Genomic DNA, 14,840 nt, shown 5'->3' on the forward strand with positions numbered 1-14,840 from the left:
TGCTTGTGTATACCTGGTCAGTTGTTTCCAAGATCCAAGTCCAGGACCAAGGCTATTCCGAGACATAAAGGATTAAAAAAACCTGGCTTGAATGAGGGGAAAAGTCATTTAGAGTTGGGGATGGATTTCAGGAAGACATACCAAGGGAAAGACAAAGCAAGAAAGGTATTTGTCAGGAAAGATATTTATTTGTCAGCTGAAATTGTTATAATCCACTTTGCCCCTCTACTAAAAGAGTTGCAAGAGGAGGAGGATAGAGTTTAGGCATATAGAGGTTTACTTTTTTAACCCCTTTCTCTGATTCCTGTGGACCTTTTGATAGAAGAAAAATAGAGGAATATAATTCATAGTGGGATGTTCAAGCTTGGCATTTTCTTCTTTTTATGGTAGATCAGAGGAACTGGGTATATAGATGTGCTACCAATGCATCTTCTGTGTCCATAACACTTTAAAAGATTTATTCTGCAAAACAGAGCTATGAAAATAAGCAGCACTTTTTTCTTTGAGAAATGATGTGTAGCCTCAAGCCTAAATTACTGACCTGATCTAATTTGTCCATCAGAGTTAAATTACAGAATTTATCCTTTTTAATAAACAACACTGGTTTCTGATAAAAAAATGACCTGCAGCAGAATCTGATTTCTCTTCCTGATTTCCAAACAGTATAATGTTATTAAAGATAACATTGTGGGGCGATAGCGTTTTGTCTGAGGATTTTGATCTCATGCTCTATGGCATTTCACTTGAAGAATGATTTGCTCTTAAACTCATATTCAACCTTGTACTAGCAAAGGTCTTATAAGGATTTGTTTCCTTGACTACCCCATGTCACAGGCTTGAAATGTAATTCCATACCAGTAGAAGAAAAAAAAAAAGCAGTGACACTGGTGTATAATTAATAATGTATCACAGAAAGAAATCTGGTTAGTGAAGTGCTGTCAAGGTGCTGCTTGTGAAGTAAATGCATGCTTTTCTTTGCAAGTGATTTGTAAAACATATGCAGGATGATTATTTTTCTTCCCAGTACAAAAGTGTACTAGTGTTGGTCTTTAATGTTTCTTCATGGGGGCAAGCATGCATTGATTGAGGTCAGTAGGAATATTGCCTTTCTGAGTAGGGTACGTCAGTTCATACAACTTAACGCTGACGGCTGTAGAGGTTTGCTCCTTATTTGAAATAAGGCCAATCTACACAGCATACACTGAGTTAAAGGACATTATAATAAAGACTGCTTACATCTGCACCTCCTGCTAAAGGTCTTCTTGTCACAGTGTCATCTGGAAATATTCTGGAGGTTTTCAGTTCAACAAATACCCTGTGTCTAACATGAGCTCAGGGTAAAGGCACATGTTGCCTTTTATCCAGCTCTTTTGGAATGGAAATCTGAGCAGCAAATTTAAGTTATAAACAGGGATACTTTATCTAAATTCAATGTGTGCAAACAAACCTGGCCCTAGGCTGGGGAAGGGTCCTGTCATTCCTAGCCCGGGTTCTGCTTAGGTACACTCTTTGATATAAAATATGGATGAACAGGGTGTCATTGCACATGCTGGCTGCTCATCTTTTTCAAGTGCTCAGGACTTTACTCCAGGCACTAGATATCTTCTGTGGCAAAAAGTTTTTTCCCAGTTTATAACTGTTTTATCCTGCCGACTTAGGACCAGTTCTTTAGGAAACCAGCAGCACTGAGGATCTGCTGTTTATAAATGAACATAATCAGTTCTTTGCTAACCCCACTGACAGCAGGACCAACTTGTCGGAAGCCAGAGGCATGGTTTTACTTACTTGCCATCACATTCCTTGGTGTCCTCCAGCACTGCAATTATGCTTGAAAAAAATATCTTACCTATCAGCTTATTAAAAGCTTTTCTAAGCCAGCTAGTTAGCTTCACAGCCTATGCTCTTTCTACTAGCAATTGAGATAGAGTTGACAAAATGTACTTATAGTCTTTCTGTGTACCTATTGTCTCCCACATTTCACATCAGTGGTATGCCTTGCCAGGGTAGATAATTTTATTATCCTGCTGGATAATAAAAATGCTAAATAAATTATAGCTGGAGGGAATAGTGATGGTGTTGATTGATGCTAATTCCCTGAAGTCAATGTAATAGTATCTTCTGAGGCTGTGTTAGTGACAGTAGATTGAAAGAAGAAATGTTTGTTTCTGGAGGAAAAAAGAAAGAGGAAAAGAAAAAAGTACAAGGTCACATATTACATTTCTAGTGAGCAAAAAGGACTCTGCTGGAGGTACAGGTCACTTGTGATAATAAAATTGACTCAAGATCTTATGATGTTGATGATCCTACACAACTGTAGTACTGTTCTGTGAGCATAAGGGATGCAATTAGAATAAGACAATATACAAATCAGTCTTTCTCCATCCCTCTTTTCATTTTCTCTCCACAAAAGTAATTGTTTTGTTATCTCAATTAATTCCACATTCCCTCCTGTACAGAAAAAATGACATGGGTTTGAGTTCTGTAGATGCTATACTATTTCCAAGAAGTAATTTTCTTTATTTAGAAATAAAAAAGATTATAGAAACAGATGACAGAAACCCCCTATAAGGACCTAGACTAAATGGACAAATACTCTTCTTGTATATGCTTTTTTTTTTCTTTCTTCTATGATAAACCCTGTCTTTGCCATTTCTTATTTATTTTGTAAACGCAAGATAAGTAATTGGCATTGTAAATTAGATCTAAGAGAACCTAGAAAGTCTTTTGATCTTTTTTGTAGGCAGTGGATTTGGATAGAGAAGGCCTAGAAGTTACGTGGAAATTTGCTCCTTGCTTCTTGATGACCTTGGCTAAGACACTTCCCTCTTCTGTGCCTTGTTTTCCACATTCATAGATGACACCAGCTTTTGTGAAGGACTTTGAGATGTGAAGTGCCTGCTACAGACCACCATTTCAGGCTTATTCTTACTTCTTGCTTTCCCTTTCTTTGTGGTGAATTGGCAGATAATCACAAAGGACCAAGGCACTTACAAGAAGTGCAAAGGTCAAAGATACCCACATCCCAGAAATATTTCTATTATTTTCAGCTACTTTGAAAACAACAGATTTTTCTATTTCCAGCTGATCAAGATGGTAGCCCCAGGAGGTGCCCTGAGAGACAGAGACCAGCCCATGGAGATCAGGATGAAGAAAATGATTGAAAACCTCAGGTATCAGAAATGCATACCGGGGGCCAAGAGATAAGACACATGTTGAGAAGGAAAGAGTTCTGTCATCATGCAGCAGAGATGATGTTGGAAGTGAGAAGTGTCCATCGTCACTTTATAGCTTCCTTAGGCTTCTCGTACTTGTGGAAGATGTCCTACTAAGACGGAGAGAGAGAGTAGAAGAATAGTCCCATGGCTTTGGAAAAAATTGAAAGTGGTTTCCAGAACAGTCTCTCATGATGTTGTGTTCATCTACAGCAATTAGGAAGAGGCTGGACTGCCTTACGAGTCCCTTGGGAAGAAGGATCACCCTGCCAGCTGCATAACAATGGGATAACAATAGGAACTGAATCTCTATTGAGAGAGAGAGAGAGAAAGGACTGAAGATGTCTGAAAGCCTGCTGCTCGTGCAAGGCGGAGTCATGTTCCCAATTTACCCAGGAGGATTCATTTATTTGACTGCAAAACTAATGGATCTACTCAGTCTGAGCCTGTGTAGTTGCTACAGGTGTTAATGTGTGTAGGTTTAAAAGGGTGGTCCTATCACCTATTTAGCAATAATTTTTTAACCTGGAGAATTAGTTTGAAAAGAGTTAGTGAGAGATGGAGATCTTTAGGACAAAATGCCTGTAAGGATAAAAAGATGAAACCTGAAGTCCTCTTAAAATGCATTTTTTCAACTGCTATTTTTATAAATGACTAGTTTCTGTGGCATTTATGGTCATTTCCTTCCTTAGAAATGTTATTTTCCAGTTGTTTTAGTCCACAAAGCACAGACTTTCTCTGGCTTCTGCCTTAACTAACCAACCAGTATAAATTTCTCTTGAAATTCACAGCTGTCTTCACTGAATGTGAGCAAATGAGCCTGTCAGGTTGAGCTGACTCTAAACTTTTCTTGTCTTTGGGATGCGAATCCTTTTAAGTATATTTAGGTCATCTCTATTTGATTTTCATGGGCCATACAGTGGGGGGGAAGGAACTTAATCTTCATAAAGGAAAGAAAATTAAAAAGATGTGCTTTAAATCACTCCATTCAAAGTCACTGTCAAAGTCGTCATGTTCCATGCAAGAACATAAACATGCTGGGCTCCTGCTTTCCTTAGGTTTGTGTCAGAAATAGGCTTTTTCTCCATTGCCTTCATCTTTCACTTATGATTTAAACCATATTATGGGGTGACTGGTAGCTGTTATGGGAGACTCAGGTGCAATCTAGTGACTGGTTTAAATTCCAAAGCCAAAGCACTGGGCTGGCCTCGGTACTTAGATGCTTTTAATGCCTGACTGAAATTGTTCATCAAATTCCTCACTACTTTCCATATTCTTTACCTTCCTGGCCTGGGCACCCAGCAAGCTGCTTCCTTTAAAATAACATTCCCCTGACACAAAGTCTCAGAGCACCACTTAAAATTGCCCAGCTCATATTTAATTCATCTTTGGATTTCCCCAGCTGGAGATGCTTAGGTATATATTGTGGCCAGCAGACTGGAAAGCCCCAGATATTTAAGAGTTGGATAAACAACTCTTAATTAAATACTCTTAAAGTATTTGCTGTCCCTCTTAGTCCTTCTCCAGCTCATAGGCAGAGGAAGAAACAGGATAAAAATCAGTGCAGTGCTCAGATAGTGCAGCATTTCAGACCTGATCTTCCTTAACACAAATCCCTCTTTAGTGCTGGTTTATATAATAATTTCTTCCAAATTTATGGCTGAGCCACACCCCCCAGCCTGCCTTAATGTAAGTGAAAAGTGAGGCATTATTGTGATGTAACAGTTTTTACCTTGATAGATGATAAAATGTACAGTGCACTGTGTGCAGAGGGATGATGCTGGCTTTGCAGAGGCGAGAACCAAAGCCCCAGTGGCTGGGGCTGCGCTGGGGAGCCTGGCAGGGCTGGCGGAGCTGGTGCCCAGCATCTCCTACACCGCAGAGTGTAGGAGTCCAGACATGTCTGGACTGACAGCAGTCTGAACTGATGTCTGACAGCACTCGGTATTGTCTATGCTACCGACAGGTCCTGAACTGGCACTGAGGGAGAAGAAAGAAACTTCCTTCCTTAAAAACAGGAACCAAACCCAACAGAACTGGGGATGACACTGTGAAGAACCGGAGCTTTCGGTTTGGCAGCAGGCCCTCAAGGAGACGGGTTGGCAGACCAAGGGGTATGTGTGAGTAAGGGTTTACAAAGTGGGTGCATTGATTTATCTGCTGGTTCCCCTCTGGAAACTCAGAAAACTGTAAGGGAAAGTGAAGATTACTGGTGACAACTGGAACTAGATATTATAAAAAGTTCTTTAACTGAACAGTCCTGTGGTGGAATCACAGTGCAAAATTTGAGGACTCTGCTTAGTCTTTTCCCACATCTGAATGGAATAAAAGAGTTATAAATCTTAATTATTTAAGAAGACAGCCTGTATATTCCCCTGTTTAACCAGTGGTTGCAAGACCAAACAAATCTCCAGCTGAAGACCCCGACTGCGGTAAGAACAGGAGTTTTATGAGTAGTGACAGCAGAATTTTAGTTCTGTGCTACATCTGCCTCTACTGTGCCATGTGTTTAGTCTCCCCCAGTTTAATACAGCAAAGTCTCCCCTGATTTCAGGATTGCATTTTTTAGCTCTTAGCCAACATAGACACTGTGGTTTATATTTTACATTTTTATTTTGAGTTCTGACGTGACAGAGGTTTCAGTTGGATACCATTTGCTGTGATCAGAAGTGTGCTTTCAAATATTTTTAAATATTTTATAGATTAGCACTCAAAAGGAAGCAGAGCCTAGAAGAAAAATAACTGCTACTTCAGCTTCTTTTCTGTGACTGCTGATGAATTAATGATTATTTTTTACATCCCTTATACCAATAGAAGGCATGAAAGTCTTTAAAATTCAGGATACCAAAAAACATTAGAAGAGGGAGGCCAAGGTGGAGTCCTAGATGAATTATGAGCTGGGGCCAGTCCCTGGAGAGGGGGAGTTGTGGGTCACCTGTAAGGGCAGGGAGAAAGTAGTCTCCTGGGAGCATCCCAGGTCACCTGCAGGCAGGGGGAACGAGGGACCACTGTGCCGGGAGTCTTCTTTTCCCTACTTGTTGCATTTGGACACATTATATGGTCAAAACTTGTGCAAGAATCTGAGTGTGTATATATATATGTGTGTGTATACATAAATATGTGTGTATATAGAGGGATGGGGTAGGAGACAGAGGGAGAAAGTAAACCGCTGGTTTATATATTTGGATTTGTATAAAGGTAGAGAAATCAAAGGCTTTTGATTTTGGAATGGCAAACTGACTAAATTAGACAAAAAAATAAACACAGCTGTTCCTCCTAAGCAGGAAAGGGAGAGAAAGGTATCCAAGAGCCCAGTCTACCATAAGCTGTTGATTAACCAGACCAGCTGTTATTTAATCCAACTTTCTCTGAAGTATTGAAGGTTTTTGGAGTGCCCTGAAAATCAAATGGTTTGGCTGATCTAAATCAAATATGGTACTATTTTCCTCATCTTTTTGCTTTTAATAGAGTTGCCATTTGACATTTGTTTTGGTTTATGTCTTCAGTTTCAGTGTTTCAGAAGGCAAAGCAGTCTGGAGTTAAGTGGCGTACAGAGCCTGGTTGATCTTCTTCAAGGCTCTAAAGCTATCTTCAATGACTTTCATATTGGTGGGAGAAAGAAAGGTACAGTGCTCCATAGAACCAGTCTTCCTTCTTTCTGTGCTGTTCTCTGAAATAATTTCTCAGGGTTTTAAGTGGATGCTGAAATGCAGTTTAAAAATTCTTTGCTTTGATCTGAAATACCTGATAAAAAAGCATGGATTTTCTGGAGTCCTTCCTTCTATGTTTCTAATCTTTTTATTTCATTTACCAGTCAGAATGCCTCTACTTTATTTATCTTTTGTAGTGCATATGTAATAACTGCTAGGCCACAGATGAAGACAAAATCCCTAAGTGATTTGGGTAAAAGGAAAAAGAATATAACAAAGGAAGAGTGGAGGAAAAAACCCAATAGCATGAGATCAAATGTTATTTACGCTTGTACAGTGTTTATACGTATATTTATGAACAAATATCATATAACCCAGCTGTAACTCTGCCCTGTTGTTAGCCAGTTACAAAGCATCAGTACTCTATTCATTGTCAGCTATTTAAACAGACTCCTGAGATAAGAACGATGACATTTTCAAAGATTTGTTTCCTGTTTCTTAGTAAAGGCTGGTGTCTCTCTAGTATGTTGCCATAGTCCCTATTTACTCTCAAAGCACAGTAACCTGTTCCCCTCATTTCAAGCTGCCCACCCATGCAAATGTTACATAGGACACTTATGTAAAAGGTGGGCTTATCCTAGCATCCTTATAGCTGTACATCAGGACCTATAAACCGTGTTATTTGTGTGTGTGCACTGTGCTTGCTGGGGCGGTGCCGGGTACGGGGCTGGGCAGAAGGGGAGGAGGGAACAACTGATCGTACTGACCCAGGGGAGGAGGAAGCAGCTCAGGCTGTGCTCACGACCTAAAGATCTTTGGAAGTGCAAAACTGTCATTCCTTCCTTCTTTAAACATTACCCTCACATTTCTCTGTAAATTTTCTCCTAACAGTGAGTATGATGTCCCAGCAGCATTAGCAATGAGCCAGGGCACTAAAGGCATTGTCGGTTTTTTTAACATCTTCAAATTATTTTGAATGAGTGGTGCTGTGTCTTGCAATATTAGTCTTAGATGTGGAGCCCATAAATGGTGCAGTGATTTCCTCACTCAGTTATTAATTGGCCTGTGACAGTGACATTGACATTGTAGTTGCAGACACATGCAGATCGGAAATTAATACACTGAGATTGATAGTTATGACAGCATATAAAAGTCAGACCATCCAAGCTCTATTAAATCACTTAATAAAAGCTGACTGAAAGTATCTAAGAAGCATGAGAAAACCTTAGATTACCTTATTTAAATTTGTTACTTAATGAAAACATAAATATTTAAAACCCATGAAGTTATTAACTAAATTAACCAGGATTATTTTAAAGGTACAATTTACTCAGCCAGATCATCAGCCAATGCAATCTCCATTTAAATTGATGGAGCTATGCCGTCGTACACAGCTTGAGCTCTAGATCATGATACTGATAAAGGCATATATCTTTTTTAAGCATACTGCATTTGGAGCATGAAGGGATTTTTTGTGACAGAACCATAAAACCACATTTAATATAAAAAAAAAAAGTTCACTTATGATAACTTACCATTCTGTAAAGTTTATCCTCCAGATCCTGATTAATTCTTTGTAAGGCTAGGTAATTGTTTTGTATCCTAAAACAAAGATGATATCATGTAATTGAATGCATTGTTTTTCGTGTAGTTTTTTACTTGTAATTTTCACATCAGTACAAAACATTGGCTTGCACTACTTGAAATCTATTTTCTTATCACTCCTGTTCCCAGTCAGTGGTTGTCTTTCTTTGAAATGCAATTACCACCTACTTCCTAAGCAAACTTCTATGTCATGTTTGCTTACTATATTTAGCAGCAAATTCCACCAGGAAGTGAATATGTTTGCCGTTCTGCACTTGTGTGCAGACATGCATTGCAGCATGGGAACTTGCACAAAGAGATTGTAGCTTTACATCAGGCTCAGGAATAATATGTTAGACAGGAAGCTTGAGCTGAATACTTAGTACAGGAAAAGATTTATGGAGCTCTTAATAAGGAGAATTGCAGCAGAAATCTAATGACTGTAGCAAAAGCGACATGTGGGCATCCCCACATGACTTAGAGGACAATATTCCTTCTTTTGACAGAAGTTCAAGGAATTGCCTATTCTCAAGAGCTAAACACATCCTCTTTCCTCAGGAAATGCATTTAGATAGCTTAGCCTGGAAAAAGGTGGGTATTTATTTTTATCAGCACTGAGAGGTTGAATGGACTCACAAAATGAGACTTCCCTGCTTATTCCAGAGCAATACATCAAAGAAAAGTTTCAGTCTGTACATCTTTAGTTTGCTTAGATGGTAACCTCAGTATTGTAATGAACAAGCCGTGCAGCCTGTGGGAAAAATATCGCTATTTTGGTAGTAGCTGTGCCTTTTCTTCACAGAAGGCAAGGAGGGTAGCTTCTTGTTCTTGTTTGTACATATCACCTCAGCAGGATCTGAGGTGAAAAATCTAAAGCAAATGTTAGAAGTTCTGCTGCAAAAAGTTTGTCTGAATATATCTATATGTCTGTACTGGGAATCAACCTAACTTAGGTCAATAGGTCGAAGTACTTTCAGCAGTGAGTTGACTTTAGGTAATGGGCAAGTGCGTTCACTGTAAGAGTGAACTCGGATGTAATACACATTCATTCAGCAGAAAGCCACTTCCTCTGAGAAGCCTGGATCTGGATGTAATTTCCATGATGATCAGGAAGGGACTGGGATTAAAGAAGTTGCTTTGGTTTATCGTATGGTTAGGACTGACTGTTGAAATTGGAACAAAGACCTGCATTTGAACCATGCCATGGCTGCTAACCAAGGGGTCCAGCCCACCCCCTCCTGAGAGTGAAGTGTCTCTCCCTGCTTCTGTTGCCATGGAGATTTTCTTTCCAGTTAAATGATCAAAATTCTCCATTCGGGGGCAGGCCAGCATCTTGCGGTGCCCCTCATGAGGCATGCAGAGCTCCTGCTGGGGCTCCCAGTAATACCATAACATCTGCTGCACAGACCTGGGAGGAGAGGTCTGTGCTGAGGACAGCTGCTCTGTGGGCAGAAATAATGACATCCCCACGGGTGAAACTCCCTGGGGTACCGAGGGTCAGCCCAGACTCAGGGCAGCCGTTTCAAACATGCATTGTGAGTCTGAGGGAAGTTGCAGTGTCCTGTACATTTTACAGAGCTGCTGAGAAGAGATTTCCTCCCTGTAAGGCAGATCTGTGGTAAAGAGTGTTTGCTAAGTTGGTGACTCAAATGGGCTGAAAATCTGCGAGACTTGTACTAATCTGCGGCTTGGTCATTTCTCACCAGTTCTCACAGTGCCATTGTGTAAAAGCCCAGGTGACTTAAAGGATTGACTGAAGTTTACAGATCTCTGCATTGTCCGTGCTCCTATTAGATGCAGCATTTGCTACTAAGCCTCTGTATAGATATTTATTTGTGCAGCTCTAGGTATACTTGAGACTTTCACAGTTATTTAACCAGAGTCCACACAACAGAGAGAAATCTTAGGGTACCTGGTACCCAGCTTTTCATGGCAAAGGAGAAGGCAGAGATGATCTTGGTAAACCAGTGGAAGCAAGGAGGCTTAAACTGGCTTCGCCTGCAAACACCTACTCAGCACTAACATAGTTATGTTTTGCTGGTAAGGCTGCATGCTGTGGTGCAAGGAACAAGGATTTAGAAAAGTAAGATAGGGCCTGCTGGCTGAGACCAGAGGTGCCCCAGTATCTCGTCTGTCATGGTCTGTTGTTTTTCTCTAGTAAGACAAAATAAAATGTTAAACATGCTTTGCACCTAGGCAGCTTGCAGCTCAACTAGACATGGTGTAAAACCAATATAAACTTTTAGCACCTGCAACCTCCTAAAAGTTTGCACGGGTTCAAAAGCATCTGCATAAATTCCTGAAAGAAAAGCGGAAAAAAATTATTAGTTCAGGACTTTTCTAGCTAAGGCCTCTCTGTACCCTAGTCTGTTCTGCAGTATAGACCTATGTGGAGAGCTCAAGGGAGACATTGAAGGTTCCCTTTCCCTATCTTTAAGATCATTAATTACCAGCAGTAGTTGTTACTTGGATATCTGGCTTATGACTGGGGCAACATATCACTGGGTTTGCTCCTCAGCTTCTGTTGACACTGTTTTTCTCTTGATATGGATGACTGCAAGATTGGTTACCATTAATATAATTATTCTTGGCTGGCAACACTTCCATCCATAGATGGTAGAGGGGTTTTGCATGAGCTTATTACAATCTGCTTCTCTGCTTGTAACTTCTTTTGTCTTCGCCCAGCAAATTTTACTCTGTTATATGTTTAGGTGAAAGTAACCCACAAACCCTAGTTCTCTAACAAACACATTCATTTTGCACTGAAAAAACTGACCTTTTCCCAGTAAAATAAAATCCAATCTAAGCAAAAAATCTATAGTAAGTAGGAAGCTGAGCTTCAAAAAGTGTTTCTATTGAGAACATTATGAAAAGATAGTCAAAATAAGCACAAGCACGCGCACACATACACAAGTACATACACATGCACATATACGCATAAAACCCAAATTGGAAATCCACTGTGCCAAAAGAAGTGTCAGCAAATGTGGGTGGCAAGGAGAGAAACGGACCCAGAAATATAGGGAAGAAAGTGTTAAAGGGATAAAAGAGGAACAGGGTAATCAAATCAATCTTTGGGCAACACTAAATAAAGGAGGAATAGGGAAAATTATTCCAATTTGAAAATGATCAGATGAGCAAATGGTAGCTTAACCCTCTTTGAGGAAAAAATACACCTGAACCTTGTGAAGTATGAAACATTTTAATGTTGTGAATCTGGCTTTGTAAATAAAGTGAAGAATAGCTCAGCTTCACTACCCTGTGAAACTGTTTTAAGAATAAACTCCTGTGAATCAATAACTTATCATTTTTGAAAGCTTTTTGTGTTGTTCATATTATTATTAGGTGATGCCCATGTGCCTCCAGTGTATATATGTGCATGCATTAAGTGCATGTTTAGGTTCTCACCTAAATTAGGGCCTGATGAAAAGTATTCTGATCAAATTGAATATTGCATATCTGTGCTTTAACCCAGCAAGCAACACACTCCTCTCTAAGAAAGACTGCAGATCACCACTAAAGAGGAAGTTTGCAAAAGCCTCTGTTTCTTTGCTTCCACTCAGTCTCAAGCCCTCTTAAGGCCATGAAATATATCTAAAGTAAAACACAAGCTTGGGCTGACTTTCTCTAAAGAAAAGAATTTCACCCAGAGTGCAGTTTAGCTTTGAAGGGTGACTGTTAAAACAGTAACTTCTTGTTCAAAAGACCTTTTCCCTCTCTGTTGTCACAAGTTACACTGACTTCCTTATGAAAACAAGAGAGTTTTCCCCCATTTATTCCAAAGCTAATACCGCTACAGGATTCCTGTTCAGAACACCCCTTCAGTCCATGAAATGTCTTGCTTTTGGTGAAACAATTATGTGTGGGGGCTAATCTCAGTGCTATATATATGCTTGTAGGGGTTTATTTCTTGCATCTTAAAATAACTTTACTCTCTGGTAAAAGCTGGGTTGGGGACCTCGCCAAGTTGTTACCTGGGGTAGGGTCTAAAGCAGGAAACGCAACATGCCCTTTGGAGATCAGTTTTGGTTCCAAGACTGGTATTTGAATATTTTTAAAATTTTACTTAAAAGACCCATGCCGATCATGTCAGATAGGGGATCACTGTGAGGTATATAAAATGCCCAATCTCTTTTCAGTCACTTTTCAAAGCTGAACCTATGCTTTACAGTTAATATTTTCAAAGCCACTCAGCACTGCCCTGATCTTGCTCCCACTGGGCCCAAAGAAAAAGACCACCTCTGTTTGTAGAGAGGTCAAAAACTTGGCCACCAAGTCATGTAAATGACCTCCCTGCTTGGGTAAGAGAGGGAAGGCCTAGCAGCAACACAGGTAAGTCTGGATAAATTGACAATAAAGGCTTTCAGAAAGGAGTAGAAAAGGATGGCCATTCAGCCTCTTGGAAAAATTCTGCACTTTAACAGTAATGGAAGTTTAATAACAGAAATAGTCTCTAGTACACAAGTGGGATCTTGTTACACAGGGCTTATTTATTAGGGGGCTAAATTTCTCTCCCTGTGCAGTGAATAAAGCAAAAGACACATTATTGAAACTAATTCTAGTTCCTTGTTTTTCTCATACCAATGTTCCTCTGTGACATGTTGCTGACATGCTTTTGGATGACAGTTTTGTTTCAGACGTTATCCTTCTCCAGGTTGAGAAATCTAGTTGTTCAACTTGCAGTATGCCTTGCTATTCTCAATAGAAACATTTTTAAAGCTCACCTCATAAAATATTTTGGGCTTCCAATATGATATGTCTTCAGGGGAGTAATCACTTGCCTGAAACATAATTTTGAATATAAGTTTTCTTCATAATATGTTACAATGTTCCATTAGAATATTGGAAAGTCAGTTTTACTAATCTGATATTTGGTATGAGTGCTAGGCTTTGCCATGAGCAAAAAATGACTTTCTGGCCTGAGTTTTGAAGGGTGCTTAACTTATTAGTGCCCAGTGAAGTTGATAAGAGGCTTCCTACTGACTAGGAAGACCCTTTCTTTTAACAGAAGTGGGATGGTCAGCCCCTCTGCTAAATATAATGTAGGATTTATGGCAGCTGTGCCTGAAATAATGTTTCGGGAGAAAAGAGTACACCAATGTTTCCTGTCCTTATAGCTGAAATATATTGGAACAAAATTATGTCAAGACCGAAGCTAGTTTCAATAGCTCTGCTCCAAGTGAAGTGATAGGAAAAATATTGTTAGCAAGAAAACAATATGGAGAACCTTCAGACTGCTCTTGATAGATGTGGCTTTGTTTTGGTTTGGTTTTTGCCTTCTGCAATGAATTAAAAATATTTCTTTGGGTATAGCCCTGGAATGATTCATTCTAAATTTTGTTTTGACTCATCCAACAAACTAAATCAAACAGTTCAATTATCTACATCAGTTTAGGAAAGTCCTCACAAGAAACACAAATACATTCCTGCATAAAGAGATGTATTGGGTTTGCATGGCAAGGTTTTGGTAGTGGGGGCCTACAGGGGTGGCTTCTGTGAGAAGCTGCTAGAAGCTTCCCCTATGTCTGACAGAGCCAAGGCCAGACGGCTCCAAGATGGACCTGCCGCTGGCCGAAGCTGAGCCCGTCAGCGATGGTGGTAGCGCCTCTGGAATAACAGATTTAAGAAGGGGAAAAAAAGTTGCTGTGGCACAGAAACTTCAGCCAGAGAGAGGAGTGAGAACATGTGAGAGAAACAACTCTGCAGACCCCCAGGTCAGTGAAGAAGGAGGGGGAGGAGGTGCTCCAGGTGCTGGAGCAGAGATTCCCCTGCAGCCTGTGGGGAAGACCATGGTGAGGCAGGCTGTCCCCCTGCAGTCCATGGAGGTCCACGGTGCAGCAGATATCCACCTGCAGCCCCTGGAGGACCCCATGGTGGAGCACGGAGATGTCCAAAGAAGACTGTGACCCCTTGGGAAGCCCGTGCTGGAGCAGGCTCCTGGCAGGACCTGTGGCCCCATGGAGAGAGGAGCCCACGGTGGAGCAGGTTTTCTGGCAGGACTTGCGACTCCGCGGGGGACCCACGCTGGAGCAGTTTGTGCCTGAAGGACTGCAGCCCACGGAAAGGATCCCTGCTGGAGCAGTTCATGAGGAACTGCAGCCCGTGGGAAGGACCCATGTTGGAGAAGCTCATGGAGGACTGTCGCCCGTGGGAGGGACCCCACGCTGGAGCAGGGGAAGAGTGAGGAGTCCTCCCCCAAGGAGGAAGGAGCAGCAGAGACGTCTGATGAACTGACCGTAACGCCCATTCCCCATCCCCCTGCACTACTCAGGGGGAGGAATCAGAGAAAATAAGGAGTAAAGTTGTGCCTGGGAAGAAGGGAGGGGTGGGGGGAAGGTGTTTTAAGTTTTGGTTTTATTCCTCATTATCCTACTCTGATTTGATTGGTAATAAA

At 40.7% G+C, this 14,840-nt stretch overlaps 1 protein-coding gene across 8 annotated transcripts in view; it reads right to left on the reverse strand.

Moving 5' to 3' along the window:
* Nucleotides 1-14,840, reverse strand: part of BEGAIN (brain enriched guanylate kinase associated) — a 164,144-nt gene that overhangs the window by 46,197 nt on the left and 103,107 nt on the right. For 7 of the 8 annotated variants that reach the window (XM_052783183.1, XM_052783181.1, XM_052783182.1 and 4 more), the window contains one exon: nucleotides 8,398-8,464. In XM_052783183.1, coding sequence (XP_052639143.1) covers nucleotides 8,398-8,464 — 67 coding nt within the window. Of the gene's footprint in view, nucleotides 1-8,397; nucleotides 8,465-13,170; nucleotides 13,228-14,840 lie in introns of all 8 variants that reach the window. The other variant, XM_052783184.1, reaches the window with a different exon arrangement.

Source organism: Harpia harpyja, chromosome 3 (genome assembly GCF_026419915.1).
Source record: "Harpia harpyja isolate bHarHar1 chromosome 3, bHarHar1 primary haplotype, whole genome shotgun sequence".
In the NCBI taxonomy this organism is placed as follows: domain Eukaryota; kingdom Metazoa; phylum Chordata; class Aves; order Accipitriformes; family Accipitridae; genus Harpia; species Harpia harpyja.